Below are 20,257 nucleotides of genomic sequence, written 5' to 3' on the forward strand. Positions count from 1 at the left end.
ACACCTCAAGCTAGACTAATCAAAGTAAAGAGAGGAGACACAAAGTACCATCATCTGCAATGAAAGAAAAGATACAACTACAAATCCGACAGACATAAAAATATATATATATACACAAACAACTTTATGCTAACTGATTTGATAAACCTAGTTTACGTAATGGGACTAAACAAGCTAAGGTGGGCAGGAATATCCCAAAATAAATACTTGAAAAATTTCTTACCTTTCAAAAACCTTCAAAACTGCCCTTAGAACCATGTTAATGCCTAAGTCATCTGAAAGAGAGAACTACATACAATTCAGCTAAAAAATTACCTGTAAGTGCCTACAGTGCATCCTACCCATTAAGGATTCATATTAAAGACACAGTCCTTCCTTATAGTCATAAAAGTTCACTTGTATGCATTGACTCCTGGAAAAACAAACACAAATAAAAGACAACACTAGCTTTATTAAAGATCACAATGCTATTGTTTATTAAAGAAGAGAAAAAAGAAAAGCATAAAAAGAATTGTTTTGTGATATTTTGGAGGGGTGGGGCTTAATATCAGCAAAATTCTTTCTCTTTGACATGAGCTAGTAAAAAGGGCACAATCTTTATTGTATGAAATTGTCTCCAGGTAGGAAAAGTAGCAGACACGAATGTTTTTGGATACAAAAAACTCAGTTATTCAGCCAGCAGCATTCAAAATTACTATCTACAATACAATTACAAAAAGTGATTCATGTTTTAACAAAGTGTTTTAAAAGCTCAAAAAGTGATTCATGTTTTAACAAAGTGTTTTAAAAGCTCCTCATTAGAACAGGCACCGATGTTATGAAGGCATAGAAATCCCCCCTGGACTTCTGAACATCTTCACCCCCAACTTCACAATCAGCATTGACAAAGAGGGAGTTCAGAGGGGTTTTGTGTTTCTTTTCCTTGCTCAAAATGGCTAAGTCAAGCAAATATACCAAAGGCAAAAATAAACACTTTTTCACCACAGAAAGACTACCAAGATTGAACGTGAGCTATGGTTCCCCTTTAGGACGTTACCCAAGTCCTGTACAAGGTCCACACTCAGGGGAAGGCTCATGACTTCCTTCTAGCATGGAAGTTTGACAAGCAGCAAGCACCATCTATCCAGACACCATCTCAGCCTGGTCTTACAGGATGCCTGGAGGTATGTTTGGTTTAGGCAGCCTGTTTATCTATATCAGGGAACTTTTGTCCCTGACGGGTTTTTTTGGTACTGTGAGTTTGAAGCAAAGACATGCTTTGCTGTGAGTGCATCCATCAGCATTGCTTACCACAATGCCACAGACTGCCCGTTCGCTTCCAAGGGCCATGCTTCTCCCGTCCAGTGAACTCATTCTTTCCCATACTCAGCTCATGCCTACTGCAGATTTTTTTCCCCTCAGTACATTTCTGAGCCCATTATCGTTTCACGAGCTCCTGCTAGGAAGGAGGTGATTTTATTCTGTCAATTTACGTTAGCAAAGGCTCCGCGGCTCCTGTCAGCTTCCCTGGGCCCGTCTCATAAGCCCTGGATGAGACCTCCGCCCGTGCTCTGGGTGCAGGGGCAACCCGAGCGCTCAATGGCAGGGCGGCAGCATGCTGGGAGGGTCACTGTGCATTCAAGGGCAGAACTGGAACGAGTCTCAAAGGGGAACTAACCACCCTATGTCTCGAGCGACTGAGGATCAAATAAATGACACAGCCCTCCCCTTCCCTTTTTACTCGACCTAAAACTCAAGACCTCAGAATTTCATCGAGCTACAAGTGAGATGGTGCTTTAAAGTCACAGAACTCAACCTCCCCAACCAATTCTTTTTAAATAAGAATTTCCCAAAAAATTTGGACTTCTAAATTATTTTATAAAGAGATATGCAGATATAAATCTGTATTTAACTTCAGCTGAAGGCCTCTTAGCTTTCTAAAAAATGCTACCTGCAAAGAAACTACAGCATATCTTAAACCATCAACAACAACAAAAAAGTCTTGGATTTTAAAATGAAAAACCTCTACCAAAATTATCAAAGTGGCTTTAAACACCTCCAACACTGATTCTTTGTTGTGGGTTATGTGCTGAAAAGGAAGCTGGTTGTGAATTTTTAAGTGTCTTGTCATCCTGCAGCCAACCCCGGGCAGTTCTCCGAGGGGACGCAGGCGGGCTGGCCCGGGCTGCCCACAGAGAAAGGGAGCTGACACCGGGCTGTGGCTCCGCACCTCAAGTCAATCCACTAGGTCTCCTCACTCACATAGCAGTGCGTGGCGCTGCCGAACCCAGCCGCGGCCAGGCCAGAACCCCCCCTTTTAACAAAAGACCCATTTCTTGTTTTCCAATGGATTTAGGCAAAAGTCATCCAATTAAGATGCATTTTGGGATTTTGCTTCTTGCTTCCAAGCATGCAGTGATTGGGGTGCAGTGATTGGGGTGGCGGGGAGGTAGCAGTCTGCTAAACACTCCACCGAGTCACCTGACACAGTGACGGCTAGAGGCCCCACGGGAGAGATCAGCACCCAGTGAAAGTGCTCAGCTAGAGGCAGTGTCGCCCCTCCCAGAGAGGTGGCAGCTTATGCCAGGGGAGGAGGACAGGACCCAGTGCCAGGTGCGGGTGTGGAGAACCAGGGCAGAGTGAGACAAGAGATGAGAGGCAGTCTCTGAGGGGCGTGGGGGGAAGAGCGCTCCACATGGGAACAGCCCTGTGGCTCCCAACCTCCCAGCCCAGAGATTATAGAGCCAGCACGCCCAGGGAGGACCAGCTGGGCTGGTGTCCACACAGCGGGCACTGTAACCTCAGGTGAGCACATTTCCCGTCTACAAGTCACCTCAATGGCTGGCTCCCTTCACTCTAAAAATGCAATGGTCTCTCCTTCACCCAGCAGGGAATGGGGGAGTGTGGCAGGCAGGGGGTCGGAAAAGAGACCACCACCAGCACCATGGTCTCCTCCCCCAGGTTGCTTTGATCCAGCACTGTTGCTTGGGAACCGCGTTCGGTAGAGTTCGGTTCTGTCTTCCTCCCACAGTCTGGCAGATGAAAATAAGTCAGAAGCAAGCACAGAATGGGAAGCAGCAGGAGAAATGCGTGTTTCTGGAAGATCCTGGAAGGCAGGATCAGCCAAAAGCTGCCCAAGCATCCTGACTGGAGCAGTCTGAGCCACCTGGCCACAGGCCATGAAGGTTTCACCAAAGCAGAAGCTTTTCTACAATAGCCAACGCCCCCTACTGGTGAGACTGGGCACAGACCGCTTACCCTGAAGCTGTTCTTCCTCCTTAATAACAGAGACAGGACCACTAGATGCTATTGCGAATTTAAATGAGATCATGTGTGGCAATACCTACAGTGCCAGGTGTGAAGTATATACTAGATAATTTTTTTTGATAAATTAACAGCCAGAGGCATTCACCCTGTCACCTTCAACGGTCACCGGTTATTTCTGGGATTAAATAGTATGACCTACCATTTGCTGCGATACCATTCACCCATGCTGGGCCCCGTGCTGAGACTGGACATGCCTCTCACTGGCGTCTTGCAACAACCCGGCAGGGGAAACAACTTGTTCAATGTGACACAACTCACATCCAGATCATGTCTGACATCAAAGCCCAGGCTCACTACCAACCACTACACTACACAGCCTGCTGCCGTGTTAAAAGGCAACTCAGAGCCCTTCAGAGGTATGAACTGTCTCCGAGAGGTACCTGGGATGTGAAAATACCCACAAAAGCCAGAGGGTAGGGTTTAATCTCCCTTCCTGGCCAAAAGCAGGCTGGGGACCGAGCCTCAGACAGGATGCCTCGGAAAGACCTGGAGAGACTAGCTGCTCACTCGGGCCCCACGGGGCACGTCCAGACCTCCCAGCTCACAGGGAAAGCTTGGCCAGCCTGAGGGCTCAGCACAGAGGGAGCAAGTGTCCACGAGAGCCCCCCGCAAGGAGATAGCCGCCGCCTCTGGTGTGGAGGCTCCCAGAGCAAGAGCCCAAGTGGGCAGCTGGAGCTTGCAGGGCAACAGGGCAAGCAGAGACTCCCTCCTCTATGGGGCAACTGTGGCGGTCCTGCCGCGCCAAGAGCTCTGGCGAGGAAGGCCATTCCAGCGGTCAGGCAGCCAGGAGCTGAGAGGACACTCAAGAAACACTGCAGAGTCCGCAGATCCAGGGCGCTTCCCAAAGGGAGATGGGGCAGGAGGTTCTGCAGTAGCATGAAGGGACCGGGACCAATGGAGTCGCAGGCTGATGCCGACAGGGAACCCGGTTACAGGAGGCGCACCCAGAGCCGCAGAGGAAACACGGGATCGTGAAAGAGGCTGAGGCTGGGGCAGACAAGACCCAGGACACAAACCCTCTCTGCGGTCAGGTACCAGGCGGGGCCGTGACCGCCCTGCAGCGCGGGGTGTCTTGTCTTCCAGCGTTCCCAGCACGGGCCCAGGTGCCTAGGCCTGGACTGCTGAGGGTCACGGGGCAGGTGTGCTTACATCCTGCTGGCCCCACGGTGAGGTTCTGCCTTCCTACCCACTCTTCCCTGGCCCTACTCCACGTCTGAACCATGAAGACCCCTCCCCCACACACAATGCAGCAGAGAGCAGCACACAGTTCCGCCTCCTGTCAGCTCTTATCCAGAAGGAAAAGCAGCCTTTTCCCTGCTTTGTTCTCTCTCCATCAAGTTCCGAGAGGTCGTGAGCAAAGCGAGACAGAAAACAAACCAACCCAAGAGAATCAGAGGGTGTGCTGACGTCACAAGGCCGCTCCACAGCCAGGGTGGAATCTGCAAGAGCCGAGGTGTAGGTTCAAATACACCTGTCACCAAAACGTGCTCCCCCCGCCCCACGGCCAGGCTCTGCACAGCTCGCACAGTGGTCAGGAAGGAGGGCGGTCACTGGTCCCCAGACCCAGAGAACAAGCATGTCCACGCTGCGCGGCCATGAGTGATGGTCTCCCAGCTGAGGGACAAGTCTACAAAGTCCGCGTGGGGCCCCAAACACTGTCCCTTCCTGCCGCACCCCTGCTGTCTCTGATGTGGCTGCCCGTCGCCGCCGCGCCCTCCTGGCTCCCGAGGCGTATCTGCTGCTTAACGCGGTTTTTATTCATGAGCGCTCAGGGAAACGACACCCAAAGAGGAAAGGGGTGACGAGGACCATTCCTCTCCAGGAGATACAGGACCCATCCCTCTTACAGTGCTGCTAAGACATGTGGGATCAGGGACACCAAAAGCCATCCGCAAACGTCTGGGTCACACAAACCCACCACGGCAAGATAGAAAGGCATGTATCTGTGAGTGAGAGGGTGAGAAGGTATTTACAAAAACTGTCCGCCAGCTTCTGTCCACAGAGCCTCCCAAAGCTTGGCGCAACGGGCTGCGTGTTATGCCAGACAAGCAGAGAAACACTTCTTCACGGCATCCCTAGGAGAAAAGACACAACAGGTCAATGGGAGAGCGTCACCCCCCAGGTCCAGAAGGGGCAGAGACCCTCTTGCAGATGTCCTGGCACCCAGAGGAGCACTGCGCAGAGCAGAAAGCACTCAGGCCGTGGGGTCCAACCTCCTGGGCAGGACACCTGTCTTGTCTGCGTCGCAAATGTCTCAGCTGTAAAAGGGGAGATTCCCCACTCACCCCACAGACCAGTGGAGGAAATGAGCACACTGAACGGGGTCAGTACTCACTAAATGACAGCCACCACGACAGTCAAAGAAAAAGAGGGAAGGAAGCAGAGGCTGTCAGAAACCACGCAATGCATCCTGACAGGGCACTCTCTGGCAACCCGAACCACAGAACACACTACGCCAATGTGTTTAAGAGAAACAGGCGCGGGGGGATTTCTCTGTTCTAAGCAAGCAGCAGAAGTGTGCGCAGGACCTCTTCCAGCAGCTCCCTGGCACGGGGGACCTCTCTGCGGCACGGGGCATGCTGACATGCTGGGCAGCCCAATCCAGGTGTCCGCCCTGGAAGGCAGTGGGGGGAGCGTGCACGGCAAGGCTGGGCGCCCGATAAACTGCTGTGCCGCTCAAGAGGCATTCAGACCCGGGCTGTCACACCAGCTCACCCCACCCCCCATTCTCAGCTCTGGTGCCCACCCGAGGGAGCGAGCGGTGAGTGAATGCACCCACGTGAGCAGGCACTGTGCTTGAATATCAGGATCATTCTAGAACAATGCTTCTTAAGCTATGCTCTGCCCTGCGGTTCCTGCCAGGAGATGCTCTGTGCAAGGAAGGGTTTTATGGCCAGAGGAGATCCCTCCTGGAAGCTCACACTACATGTGACCTTATTAGGGGCTCGGGACAGCGAGAGCCTGTTCGGAAAGCCACCTGAGCTGCCTTCCACGTGATGGGCTTTTAAATCGTCACCCAACTGCTCACTCGGCAACATTCCCCAAGTCTCCATTGGCAACAGGCCTGGATGCGTCAGACGTGAGCCTGCCCCTCAGCTCACGCCCGTCTCTCATTTTCTCGGCCCAGGTTGGGAAAAAAGCTTTTTTTTTTTTTCAGTTAACAAGAGAGGAATGGAAATGAAATGGTGACATCAGAACAGAGTCGGAGGCAAAGACCACTGAAAGTGCTGGTTTAAGATTTCCCACTCTAGTCATCGAGGGGTCTCTGAGGCCAGAGGGGTCAGGGCGCTGCTCCAGGTCACAGTGCTCATTACGAAACGCGGGCCCGGCTTACCTCCCCTTTATAAACCCTTCCCTGAACGGTTCCCATCTGTGAGGGGCTGTAAGGAAACAAGCACCAACTTCAATCCTGCCACCTCCTGCTCAGCGATACCAAAGTGCTACTGTCCACCTTCAAGAAAACCTCCCCAAAGCCGCAGGGGACGGGAGCAGTAGTGCGCAAGTGCCTACTACAGGCCACAGCAGGATGGGCAGGGCGGCAGGAGCCTCTGGGTCCGTGCCCATGCCCGGTTGTAAATGGGGGTGGGGGCACCTTAGCTTACTAATCTACAAAACAGGTAGACAACATCTGCCCATCTGTCTCAAAGGATCTTCGCAAAGTTAAAAGAGCACGCAACTGCGGAAAGCACGCAGCAGCTAACAAGCCCCTAGCTAGCCCAGCCACGCCCCCACGTGACGGACACTATGGTCCCGGACAGTCGAGCTTACCTTGCAAAGGGTATGAAGGAAAGGCTGTACCTAAAACGAGAAACAAAAAAGATGAGATTAAATAAAGTGTGGATGAGCACAGCAGGACGGGCTTCTGAGCTGTAAGAGTATCTGCAGTGACTTATGGGGCTCCCGCCCCTCAGGGTGGAGGGTACACACACACACCTCAGGGTGGAGGGTACGTACACACACACACACACACACACACACACACTGTGCCACAAGTATACTAGAGAGGGGCGTCACCTCAGGCACACGAGGCGGGGGAGTGGAGGAGGCTTCACCCGCTGAGCCACCAGGATCCCCTGACACAGGCAGATTCCAGAAATCCCGATGGCACAGAGGCCTATCCTGAAAGAATTCCAAACACAACTGAGACCGGCCGTCCTCTAATAGCTTACAAATCCTCAACCGCCTAGCACGTCTACCCGCTCGGATACATTTTCTGCTCTGCTCCAATTAATTTTTAAAAAAAGGAAGAACAGAAAAAAAAATAATAAAACCCTAGTACCAACTACTCTAATGAGATGAAAACATAAGCAAGCTGTGATTCTTCAAAGAGCCAAGTTCCAAAGACAGCCTGGTGGCCCCAGCTAGCTCAACCCTCTGCCCACAAGGAACCAAGCGGAGAGGAGGCCGTTCACGACCCTGAGGACTAGGCCTGGGGGTCAGGAGAGGTGTCAACTGGTCAACCCTGAGAAAAATCAAACACGGTCGGAATACATCGGTGTCTGAGGGGATATCGCCATTTGCCTGAGCCTGCAGGAACGCTGAATCCTGAGAAACTGGCTTTAAAGTTGGCCTACAGTAGTCCCCTCCTTATCTAAAGTTTCGCTTTCCACGGTTGCAGTTATCCATGGTCAACTGTGGTTCGAAAATATGAAATGGAAAACTCCAGAAGAAACTGAGTTTTAAATGGTGTGCATTCTGAGTTGCACGATGAAATCTCATGCTATCCTGCCCTGTCCCTCCCAGGACCTGAAACACCCCTGTGCCCAGCATCCCCACGCTGTAGACACTGCTGCCCGATGGTCACTTAGTGACCAGCTCGACTGCCAGGGCATTGCAGGTCTGGCATTCAAGTCACCCTTATTTCACTTAACAACAGCCCCCAAGGGCACGAGTTACGATGCTATAATCCCTATATGCCCCAAAGAGAAGCCAGAAAGTGCTGCCAGTAGGTGAAGAGGGCAAAGTTCTCGAATTAAGAGGGCATTTTATCATCTCGGTCTCTGACAGTGAGATACTTTGACAGAGAGAGCGCTACAGACCACGGCGACATAACTCTATAGTAAACTGTCTCAACTGTTCAGTTCTGAGTTTGGAGCCACTGTGAGATACATGCAGGGAACATCCAGATGGAGACCAGACTCCCAGCTCTATTAGTTATTGTTAACTGCTTCCTCTTACTGTGCCTAATGTATAAATTACACTTAATCATAGGTGTGTAGGTGTAGGAAAAAGCATAGCGTATACAGGCTTCAGTACCATCTATGGTTTCAAGCATCCACAGGGGTCTTGGAAAATATCCCCCATAGATGGGGGGGGGGAATATGTAAGCAAAGGAAGCCAAGTGTATGTGGGTACAAAGGTCTGCCCCCAAAAAACAAAAATATAAACATAAGCAGTCACACTAGGCCCTTTCAGCACCTGCTGCAAAAATGTGCATCGTATTAAAATCAGAATGTCATTCTTCTCCTATCTTACACTCTACCAGGCTCCTCCACTTGTGAACACAGTCAAGTCCCCAAGGCACAGTGACAGTACATTGAAAAGTCCCAAATTGCGAAGGGGAGGGCTGGGCCGCTCCGCGTGCAGTCTCAGGGTCCAGTCTGCCCCACAGGAGTAAGAACTGATCCTTGGACACTTAAAAACTTGCAGTCCTCTTTTCATTGCAACAGAGCAAACTTTTTTTTTTTCCGCCAAAGTAGATCAGTCACATCTGCACTGAAAGTGTCCGGCAAACATCACCCCTTGATCAACTATGCAAGTATTACAGAAATGTCTACAGATTCCACATGTGCCACCCCACCCCATCTTTGACGTTGGACCAGTGTGAAAGGGCTGTGAACCCACAGCCCCATCTGTGGTTTCAAACCACCACGTCTCCAGGAGCCTTGGAGCCATAGCTCCCGGTCTTGCCAACAGGCCTCCAGCACATATGCTGCCCCTGCAGCCCACCACGTGGCTTCCGGTCCCTCGCTGCTCCCCGCATCCTGCTGACAATTCGCTCTTTGTCCCTCTGTTCAGTGAGTCATCCCATCCCAAATGTCATGCTCCCTTATTGTTCTTACCACTTCCCTTTCTCTTTAACGCTGTCTGGACGCACCACCTCTTTTTAACCGGCCCCTGTAAGACTTCACTATTATCCTCACTCTCCTTGGACACCAGTGGCCCTGGAACATGACTAACATCACAAAATCAGCCCAGAGCCCTGCACAAATGCTGCTGCCACCAGCCAACGGCCTCCCAGACCCACGTGTGCCATCTACAGGCAGGGGGCCGAGGCGACAGGCTTTTGGTCTGGGGCCTGATGTCACCTGTGTCCTTGAGGATTCTTCCACGGAACAGCTTCAGTGCTTTCCTAACCCCTCTCCCTCTCCCACCCCACCCCCACCCCCACCAACAGCTTGCTGGATTCCATCACCTTGGGGGGGGGGGGGGTTGTCAGAGACCACTGTGGGCAGGAACTGGTAAAAAGGCCACTTACCACGTCAGGGCCAACGACTGCAGAATGCAGAAGATGAGGGCGAGCCCCTTGTTGTGCCACTGCAAGGAAAGCGAGAGGGTGCCGTGAGCACAGGTGCAGAGCGCAGGACCCAGAACAATGATGGAGAACGCACACATCAACTTACCCAAAAGGCCGAACACAGGGTGAGCGCAAAACACAGCTAGGGAGAGAGAAAGCAAACAAGTGCTGCGTTAACAACAGGACATGCAGGGGACACCCGGTCAAGACCTATCGTTCCTGGCAAACTCACACTGACACTTATCAGGCCGCAGCCGTCGGGCTCTGGGGTGGCGGCGGCCACCAGACGCGCCCTCTGTATCAAAGCGCACCACCCGCCCGGGCGCCCACATTTGACGGAAGAGTTAAAACCGCGATGAAATTAAAACTGGCCAATAAGAAGTCAAGTAGATTAAACAGAGAAGGATCCTCTTCTACTTCCCAGTTCTCCCAGAATCTCTGCCGAGCAAACAAAAATCACATTTTTCTGGTCCGCCCATGTGTCCATCCGCCTTTCAATTCAAACGTACTAACGTAGGTTTCACACGCACCCCCTGCCTTGTAACTCCTGCCAAACACCAGTCTTGAGGGTAGAAAAAGCCACTCGAGGACAAAGGTTAATCTGAGATGCCACGCTCACAGTCAGCGAGTCGGTTACTTGTTTCCTTGTCACCTGATATTTACCCTAGGTCCTTCCTTAGAAAGTTCTTTCTACGAGACCGTCTGCCTCTGCCACAGGCCAAGAATGACAGATTCCCCAGCTCCCGTCGTGCTAACAGTAATTTCACAAGAAATATGTCCTAAGTATTTTCTTTGTGTCCAGCACTGTGCCCAATGCTCCGAGTGGACACAAAATAAACATGGGCACGGCCTCAGAAAACTTTCCTATTTGAACAAATAAGAGGTACACCAATGAAACTAAGCAGAAAAGTACGCTGACCACGCTCCCAATGTTGCAATACTGATGCTTATAATAAAAGGGTAAAAGCACGTGGTCCGGAATGATTCTGATTGGTCACATGGAAGAGAACAGCCCAAAGAAAGAACAGGCATTCTTGGTTAGTGGGATAGGGAGAGAGGACAAGACTGAAGGCACTATCATCAGAGCAGAGAACGAGGGCAATGGGCCACGAGGAAGACCGATGGATCCCAAAGTCACAGGACAAGAGGAAAAAGAGCCCCCCCCCCCCCTACGAGATTGGATTCCACTCGAGAGAATGAACCTAGTGTTTCCGAGTTATTCCCTCTAAGTTATGCTGGTGATTGGTTTCACCCATCAGTAGGAAGGCATTAGGGCTCTCACTTCCTACCCTATTACCTTGGTTCATTTGACAAGCAGCGCCCTCTGGAGGCGCCTTATAAAACTGGCAGTACCTTAACACCAACGAAAACACAACGTGGGGGATAATTATTAGATGGAGAATGCTCCCTTCTGCAATAGTGGTTACAGGCCAAGATGAAAGGCAAAAGGTGTAAGAGGAAAAAATGCCACAGAGAAGAAATAAAACCCCCATCCCAAAGCCCAGCTGAAAGGCAGATCTTACCAGCACCATGATGGTGGCGATCAAACGCGTGGGCTCGAACATCCTCTTTAGCTGTTTCATCGGTCCCATGAGGAAGACGGTGCTGTGGGCAAACACACACGGCCCATCAGACCAGAACAGAGACACTAGGCACGGGGTGACCTGCGGCAGTCACGGCAGTGATGCGGCTGACGTCTGAGAAGCTCTCCCTGTGCCGGGCACCCCACTGCAGGGCCTGGTGTGCATTATTTTCATTTAATCTGTCAACACTTCCGGGGTTGTCCACAGGAACATTTATATGTATTTTACAGAGGAAGGAACTGCAGCAGCCCAGAAGGGGTGTTGGTTACCGTCCAAGACCACTCAACTAGCAAATGGCAGATCTAGGCTGTAGGGGCATGTCGGTCTCTGACTCTGGGGCTACATTCATCACCACTGGGTGAGGGGCCCCTTGCTGAGAGGTGTCGCCTTGCCTCCTCCACTGTCTGCCCACAGAAACCAACCAACCAGCTAGAAAAACTCAGCTAGTTTAGGAAAGAAAAACCACCTCTTACAGGCTTAGGTTGTTGATGTTCAGAAGGAAGCATTTCTTTCATCTTCCTTCAATAATCTGCGGAGACTACTTCCAATGACAGTGGCATCATCTCCAAACTGCCGAATGTTTGCTACCTGCCCACATGTCACCCCCCTCTCATGTGTCACCCCCTCAACAACTCTGCCAGTCGTCTTCTTCAGAGATGAGAAGGTGACGCTCAGAGAGGTTAACCGACTGGTCCGAGATCACACAGCAAGGAGCCTCCAGAGCCGGCATTCCAGCCCGCATCCGTTAGGTTCTGAAGCTCAGGAAGACATCCCCTGCGCCCCTTCTGTGTGAATGGAAACTGAGAGGTGGCAGGGGATAGCGGGCAGAGCCTCACACCTGCCATACCAGGGCCAGGGCCGGGGCCAGTCTTGTCAGTTCCTGGCTCCTCACAGAGGTGCCCGTGTGGCGTCACCTGGGTGGGAGCCTGTTATAACCAGGCTTTTCTGTGAGCCAACCAACCAGCAGATCCCGTGAGCTACTGAGTGTTCCACAGAAACAAAAATTTTAAAAAATAAGTCAACCTCTCTTTGACGTGCTATTTAGTTTCAAACAGAATTCAAGGCTGTGCTCTCGGGTCAAATATTTGACCCTGAGTGCACACTATTTAAAAGCCAAAACAGGACAGAAAGCAATAGCCAAGGCCAGTCTTAAAAGAGATGCAGCAGAAAGACACAAGCACGAGATTCAAGGGAAAGCCACAAACTCCCAAACACACGCTGAAAATGACAATGAGCTCCCTCTGGTACTTCCCTGGGCAATGCTGCCAAGCGGGTCCTGTGAGGATTCACTAGCAGTTCGTCCGAACTAAACAACAAGCCCATAGATTTATTTTGCTCAGTCTAGACTCGACATTATAATCTGTCCTGTCTGCCCAAAGCAAACCCCTGCACCCCAAAAGTCAGTATGTAAGAGCTTCAGCGGCACAGCAGACATGTGAGGGCCAGGATGATATACTGTCATTACCTTTAATAAACAACGTCTGAAAACGGTGGCCCAAGCCAGGCACTCAATCATTTAATATTCAAAGCCAGAAACAGAGCTGGTCTGGGGACAACTAGAGACAACTCAGACAAGAACAACCAAGTGGCTTACAGACTTGTAACAAGGCAGTATATACAGGCCATGCAGAGCTCCATCTGCAAAAAGTCATCGACTCTGCAGGGGAGGAGGCGATTAGGAGGCGGTCCATACAAGAGGCGACTTTTGAGCCAGGTCTCAACAAATGAGCAAGTATCCATCAAATGGGGGGGCAGGGGTGTCAGAGAGAGGAGATGTACATGGGGTGGCATTCCATGCAGAGGCCGCAGCCTGAGCAGAGGCACAAAAACATTTGGGAAAGGCAGGAGGTTTGGCCTGGCTGGGGTACCCCGGGGGCCAGCGGGAGAGGGTGCGGGGGACCTTGAGGGCCTCACCAGCACGCATGCTGATGGGTTGGGACTCCACCTGCAGGGAGGAACCCAGAGCCACGAAGGATCTCAGCGGGCAGTGAATGAACAGCCGGTTGGGGGCGGTGAATGAGGTAGAGGACGGGGCTGTGGACTCCTGCAGCCGTTCAGATGTTCAGATGAGTGACACAGCCTTAGACGAGAGCAGCTCATACACCCTGTGCTCTAAGCAAGCCCGCCCCGGTCCCCAAGTCGGGCCACACCAGGTCAGCTGCCCTATCCTGAGCCTCCGTCTTTCCAGCTTCTATTCTATTATCAGTTTATGCCTGTCTGACCGGCTGACCAGCAAGCTCCCAGAACCGAACCACACTGGTCTCTGAATCAATCCTCAGAGCCCAGCAGGGTGTGATCAAGGCTCCTCGTGGGAGGGACAACAGCCATGGGGACAAAGAGGAAGGAGCCAGGAAGAGGTCAGCACCAGGCCTCAATGAGGAATGACCAGGAAGGGGGTGGACACCTGGGAGTCCGAGGCCACTCACTGGGATAGGAGGGGAAGGGAGGAAAGATGACTTGAGTTCAGGGCCAGCGGGCTGATCGGGCCAGTACCCCCACCCGCACCTCCCCCCCCAGCTGCAGGCAGGATTGGAGTTGTCAGCACACAGTGTGGCTGAAGCATGAGAGTGAATGCACTTGACCCACACTGTCTGTGCGCCCACAGCACATGCAAAGGACCCGTGCCCTGCGAGCAGGTCTTGCACTGAATAATGACACGCTTCACCCACAGCTGCTGGCCGAGGGCACCTTTCTGAAATCACAGACTCGGCCTCCGGCTGCAGTAAACCCAGAACAACGCAGAGGGGGGCGCTGGGGACGCGAGAGACGCCACTCAGCTGCTCCGCGTCATGGCTCCCTCGTGTGTAAAACCACGACACTAATGTATCTCCTGCTTTCTCCCAGGGAGACAACTAAGATATAAAATATTCAAAGGGCAACTAAGATATAAAAGTATTTTTGAAGTCACAGGACATGGATGGGATATATTCCGACTACCTCTTTTCTCTCCAAATCCTTGAAACTTCGGAGGCTCTCTCCTTTACCCCCCTCCCACTCCAAGCACAATCCACAGCCATTTCCCCATCTAATAACTGGCTACGGTTAGACTAAGAGACTGTTACCTTCCGATCGATGCGATGTTACCAAAGGTGTAGAACACTGCGAAGAGGTACAGCCCCTTCCTGGGCACCCAGAGCAGAAGCGTGCCCTGGAAGGTAAAGGAGAGGTGTGGGCTGGTGAGGCGCCCCTCCCACAGTCCCAGGACTGGGAGCAACAGAGAAGCCTGTTCCCCTCCCCGCCCTCCGACCGCCCTCTCCACCCCGCTCCTCCCACCCATCCACTCGGTGAAGAGCCGCAGGGAATGGGGGGGTGACAGGGGAAAGACAGAGGGCAGGGGCAGGGGAGGGCACAGGACAGCGGGGAGGCCTTACCAGCAGTGAACAGAGAATTCCTGTAACAAAGCACGCTGCGAAGCCTTTTATCCTGGTATTCCAGCTTAAGGAAGATGTCTCAGCCACCTGAAGTTTTAATAAAAAACACAGATTACAGACATCATCCAGGACAAAGGAAGCACAGGATTAAGTATAGAAGCGGCGGGTGAATCTGTACTGAGGAAGGCAGGGACACAGCCTCCAAAACGCTCGCAGCCACAGAGCCCTCCCGAGTGGTGACACCCAGCTCCTCCTCCGCCCATGAGTGAGTGCTGTCCTGAGCCAGTAGGAGGCTGGACCCCGCCCTAAGTGGAGACGCTGCCCAAGGTACAAGCCCCTTTACAAACCGGAAGGCAGGACGGCAGACCCCCAAGCACCCAAGCCTCAAGTGGCCCAGGCAGGACCAGGTCCACAATGGGAAAGGTATGAGCTCCACCAGGCAGGGGCCCCGGAGACAGGGAAAAGCCAGGGACAGCACCCAGGCTGGTATGTCCACTGGGCATTGTCTCCTACATCCCCCAGCTACCCTTTGACCGCTGCTGCTCCTGCCAGCACCTCTGAGAGCTGGGGGGCTGGGGCTGGGGCTGCCCCTCCTCGGATGCCCAGTGAGGCAGCCACTGTCATAAATGCTGTTCTTCAGGGTGGGCGTCGGCCAAGCCAGGTCAGCGTGAGACAGATCCTAGTTAATTAATCACCACCTTACCCATCCTGCCTCTCTGCCTCCAGTATTAATGCCTCCCAAGAGCAAAGTTCAGAAAAGGCCAAGATTTCCAGAAAAACTGCTAAAACAGGGGAGCCTGTCAGTAGCTCCCCAGTGTTTTCTCCCCATGTCATAGGCGTCAACCAAGTGTCTGCACCAGACCTTCCAGGTCTGTCCACCTAAGGCAAGTGGCTACAGCCGCTCCACACTGAGCATGGGCAGCTGTCACTGAGACCGAAGGCTTCCCTGCACAGCCAAGGCAGACAGCCAGGCCAGGGTCCATCACACAGGGTTACTTGTGTGGCCAGCACCGTCCGCAGCTGCTGACTACAGTCCCACCGGCTGAGGGAGGAAGGCATGTGCAGAGGCTGCAGGAGGCGCTAGACTGGCAACTCCCTCAGCCTTGAGGGTTCCCAGCTCGGGACCTATTCTCAACCCTGTCTCCAAACTTCCTGTCAAACCAGAAGCTCGAAGACTACCAGCGGCTCTCCCAGGTGTGGCAGGCATTTCCACAGAACGGCTTCCTCTCCACCCAGGAGGAAGGTATTTAGGACAGGTTATCAAAGGGGGTTCTCCTCCTTCCCCATATATTCACACGTACTAAAGGTGGGTTCATTACACTGCAACACCCCCCCACACACACACACACACACACAGCACCTGCAAGAACACATGACAACATATGACCCTGCATGGAAAGGCACGCTTGGGGCTAGTAACATGCAGTGGGAGCTTGGTGTCAGGACCAGAGATGTGGGCCACCTGGTGCCATGAGAGGAAAACCTCTCCTCCAAAATGATACTCTGTTATCCAGCAGCACCAACCAGGTTAGACCCCCTCGGACTAACCTGTTCAAGCTCCCACCTAGAACAGAATAAAATCAAAAGCCACGACTCTTCCTTCTCATGCAAGAACCGAAGGACTTACCTTGCCACAGTGGAAAAGAACGCCGGGCTGCATGGAGGGAGAGAAGTGTGGTACAGGGTTGGGCTGGCTCTGCTGCCTGAGTGCTACTTGGCACCAACAGGATATTTTAAACAATTCAACTGCCTGACCAGGCGATGGCACAGTGGATAGAGCGTCAGACTGGGATGCAGAGGACTCAGGTTTGAGACCCCGAGGTCACCAGCTTGAGCGTGGGCTCATCTGGTTTGAGCAAAAAAGCCCACCAACTTGAACCCGCGGTCAAGGCACATATGAGAAAGCAATCAATGAACAACTAGGGTGTTGCAACGCGCAATGAAAAACTAATGATTGATGCTTCTCATCTCTCTCCGTTCCTGTCTGTCTGTCCCTATCTATCCCTCTCTCTGACTCTCTGTCTCTGTAAAAAATAAATAAAATTAAACAATTCAACCTTTTGTTTGTTTGTTCCCATTTTATTTTATTTTTTTAAAAAAGAGGATAAACCATACGGTTAAGTATCAAAGGTGAACTAATCCTGGCATTGGGAATACCCAATAGTCTCTCAACAGGACGGCAAGATTCTAGCCCCTGTAAAACTCCAAATCCCCAGAACCAGGAATCAATCTGCTTTCTACCTTCAGAAGGAAAGTGACACGTAGGTCCTACAGTCTCTCAAGCTGAATTCCATCCAAATGTCACCTTGTTTACCAAGATGGGGGAAGAGAACTTCTCACCACTGTTTTTCCACTCTATGTGGTGGCACGTTCTTGGTCAGATGCAGGAGGAAGCCGTTGTTCCACTTCTCCTAACTGGACTCTGGGAAAACTACACATTTCTTTCTGCCAACTGGTGAAAATAAACGCAGCTGGTGTAAAATGTCTCTCTCAGTGCAAGGCAGCTGGAAAACTGTGCTAACACACTTTTTGGAAATTAGAGACGCTAACGCAGGACCTGGGATAGAATGTGGAGGCGATCTGCTCACCCGCTGTCTGACTGGTAGACACAAAGATCCCTTTGACTCTGGGATGTGGACAGAAGATGGGCTCTTGCCAAAAAAAATTAAAGCTAAGACCTGTTCGGGAAACAGGGCTGGTAATGAGAAGCAGGTAAGATAGGACTCATTTCTGCGCTGCCCAACCAGGTGCCGTGTCCCTGGAGTCCTTTGTCAGAACACAAAACCTATACTTTTAGAAAGAAGTCCACTGACACTCAAGATGTAGGGTGCAGTTATGAAGAAGTATCAGGAAACTCATCGTAAGGCAATCTGTGATTAGATGGCCAAGTATGTAATTTTTATAATCACCTAGTTTCCCACCTAAGAGAAACAGAACCAGCCCTCCTTTTATTGTTTGCATTAAAAGAAGAAAAGTTTTTAAAAGCGTTAGCTTCTGGTGACTTGACAGCTTATATAGTGAATTTGCAGAAGCTGCAAGGTAACCTGTCCAACTTAACCGAATAAGACACAATCCACCCCAGAACCAGGCAGCTTCGCCAGCCTCAAATCCACAGGAAACATGTGACAATCAAGTCAGGACCGGCATTTTAAAAAAGGCCCTGACCTAACAAGTAAGAACGAAGCCAAAAATAACCCTGCAAAATGAATTCAGTGGGTTCTGAACTGTTTCCCAGGAGTTCGGACCGGGAAGGGCCATTCAATGATGACATCCACAGGAATGTACACTCAGAAAGAGAAAAGTGACAACCGTATTTTAGAATAAGAGAGGAGCACCTACTCTTTTTAAACTAGATTTAACATGTGCCTGGGCTTCCAACATTTCAAAGCCCTTCACTGTGTCCAACACAAGCAGTCGCCACTTTACGTAAAAACCAAACTGAGCATTTAGTCTTCAATCTTTACCACATCATTCACTCTGGAGGGTCTGTCTACTGATTCATGATTATTTTCTAAATATATAAATAACATCAGCATCATCCCACTGTCAACAGTCCTCCTCAGCACCCCTCAAGACGGAAGAGAAACATGTCCCTCTGGAAGCCGGGCTGTTCATGAAAGCTGGCTGACTGTCTACAGGGCGTAAAGCTCTGGATAAGCAGGGACTGTCAGCCCCCTAAACTGTCTTCAGCTCCCTCTGAGGTTTCAGTTGAGGGTTCACCACAGAAGCCAAAAATAATCCAGAAGAACTGATGAAATTATTCCTGAGCCTTGGCCAGCTAATAAACGCAATAAACTGAAAAGAACCCACTGAGCTGTTTTGAAATGAAAAAAAAAAAAAAGTTAAATCTCAATTCCTCCAACACTGGATTCCTATTGTGTTCCTTAAGGTGAAGTTCGCAGTTCTGAGATTTCACGTTGGAGGGGAGGTACCGGCATCACACGAAACTTAGTAACATCAGCCACCCTAAAAGCTGAAGCAAGAAGCGTGGGAGATAACCACAGGGAGACACTGATTCAAGTGAGAGGAAAAATAGGTTCTGAGTGGAAAGATGGGAAAACTGAGGCCCATGAAACACACGCTAAAGAGTAGAGAGGTGTTATTGTTATCCAGAAAGGAAAACAAAAGCAAAAAGCAAGAGAGGAAATACACATTCCACGGGGCGCTAGAACACAGGGCATGAGTGCCTAGGTTTCAGCTCAACCGAAACCTTTCTAACAAAGAAAGGAGTAGTCTCGGGGACAGGGGGGGTGGGGGGGGGGGGGTGGAGGTCCGCAGAGTTCACGCGCAGGCGGCGTGGGCAGGGACATGAGAGGGGGTTGCTCCCCGCCCTCAGGAGTCCGAGGTTTCGCGATGGAGACAGTTTCCACAACACGGAGATGTGCACAGTGCCGGGTGGGAGTGTCACACCCACAGCCTCACCTTGGGAACACACGCGTCAAGGAGCCCACGGGCGCGGCCACGGGACCCGCCCCGCGGAGCCAGAAGAACCCCTGACTCAGGAGGCTCCGGCCTCGCCGGGCCCTCGAGCCCCCCACCCGGGTCCGCAAGGTGCCGCCTCTCCTCGCAGTTGGTTCTGGGCTTCGCTCCAGTGCCTCCCTCTCCGCGCGGGGGGATGGGGCGCCGGACACAGGTAAACAGACGCCGACGGCCGGAGCCAGAAGTCCGGGCCCGCCCTGGAGGCGCGGAGGGGAGGCCGGGGTCCGCGCGGAGCCCGGCCGGGGATGGGACACGGGGAAGGGGGAGCAGAGCCGCTGTCCAGGAAATCCTGGAAGTCCTGCTCCTTTCCACAGCCAGCAGCCGGCGCCCCGCGTCCCGCGAGCCAGCGTCCCGCGAGCCCGCGCCTGGGCCGGGCGGGGGCGCACTCACCTCGGCCAGGCCGCCCCGGTCCTCGGTGTCCTGCCCGCTCAGCACCTTCTTCAGCTTGTCCATCCCGGGCCGGTCCGCGCCGCCGCAGCCCCCGGCCGCCGCCTGTTGCGCCGCTCGGTCCGCGGCCCTTCCGGGTGCGCCCCGCCCAGGTGCCCGCCCACCTGGCCGAGGCTGGCGCAGGCGCCCCGCGAGCCCCGCCGCCCACCCTCGCCCCGCCCGCTTTTACGAGAGTGTTTAGGTCGAGGACGTCCGGACCGGCTGGAAGAGCGGGAATCGAAGGCCACCGAACCTGCTGCAAGTCAGTCGGCGTCCCCAGCGTCCTTGGCCTTCCCACCGCCCACCCAACCGCACGGGTGCAGCGCACAGACGCCGAGTGCCCCACGTGCGCGGCTGCGGGAACCCACCTTGGAGTCCGGCCCCTGCGCCGGGGCCGGGCGCGGTGGGTACCGACTGGTGACCACACTGAGCTCGGTCCGCCTTCCGATTCTACCAGTCTGTCCTCGACCACGTGAGATCGCCTGGAATAAGTTCAGTCTATAGCGAGCTTTGTGGAAACGTTGAAACGAAAGACCCTAATTTCAAGTGGAAATAAATGCACCGGGCGTGGGAAT

The 20,257-nt window shown here is 52.4% G+C and overlaps 1 protein-coding gene across 2 annotated transcripts; it reads right to left on the reverse strand.

The window, feature by feature from the left end:
- Positions 1–572: 572 nt before the first annotated feature.
- Positions 573–19,802, reverse strand: SFT2D2 (SFT2 domain containing 2). Of its 2 annotated transcripts, XM_066261113.1 has the most exons (9): positions 19,647–19,802; positions 14,778–14,864; positions 14,469–14,554; positions 11,347–11,428; positions 9,930–9,965; positions 9,785–9,843; positions 7,321–7,425; positions 7,075–7,104; positions 573–5,381 (listed from the first exon to the last, which is right to left on the reverse strand). In XM_066261113.1, exons 1-9 carry the CDS (start codon positions 19,707–19,709, stop codon positions 5,342–5,344), a joined length of 588 nt encoding a protein of 195 aa, XP_066117210.1. In that variant the 5' UTR covers positions 19,710–19,802; the 3' UTR covers positions 573–5,341. The 2 variants fall into 2 exon arrangements, with proteins under 2 accessions (XP_066117210.1, XP_066117211.1); XM_066261114.1 differs by lacking the exon at positions 7,321–7,425.
- Positions 19,803–20,257: the final 455 nt, after the last annotated feature.

The sequence above is a fragment of the Saccopteryx bilineata genome, chromosome 2 (genome assembly GCF_036850765.1).
Source record: "Saccopteryx bilineata isolate mSacBil1 chromosome 2, mSacBil1_pri_phased_curated, whole genome shotgun sequence".
NCBI lineage: Eukaryota > Metazoa > Chordata > Mammalia > Chiroptera > Emballonuridae > Saccopteryx > Saccopteryx bilineata.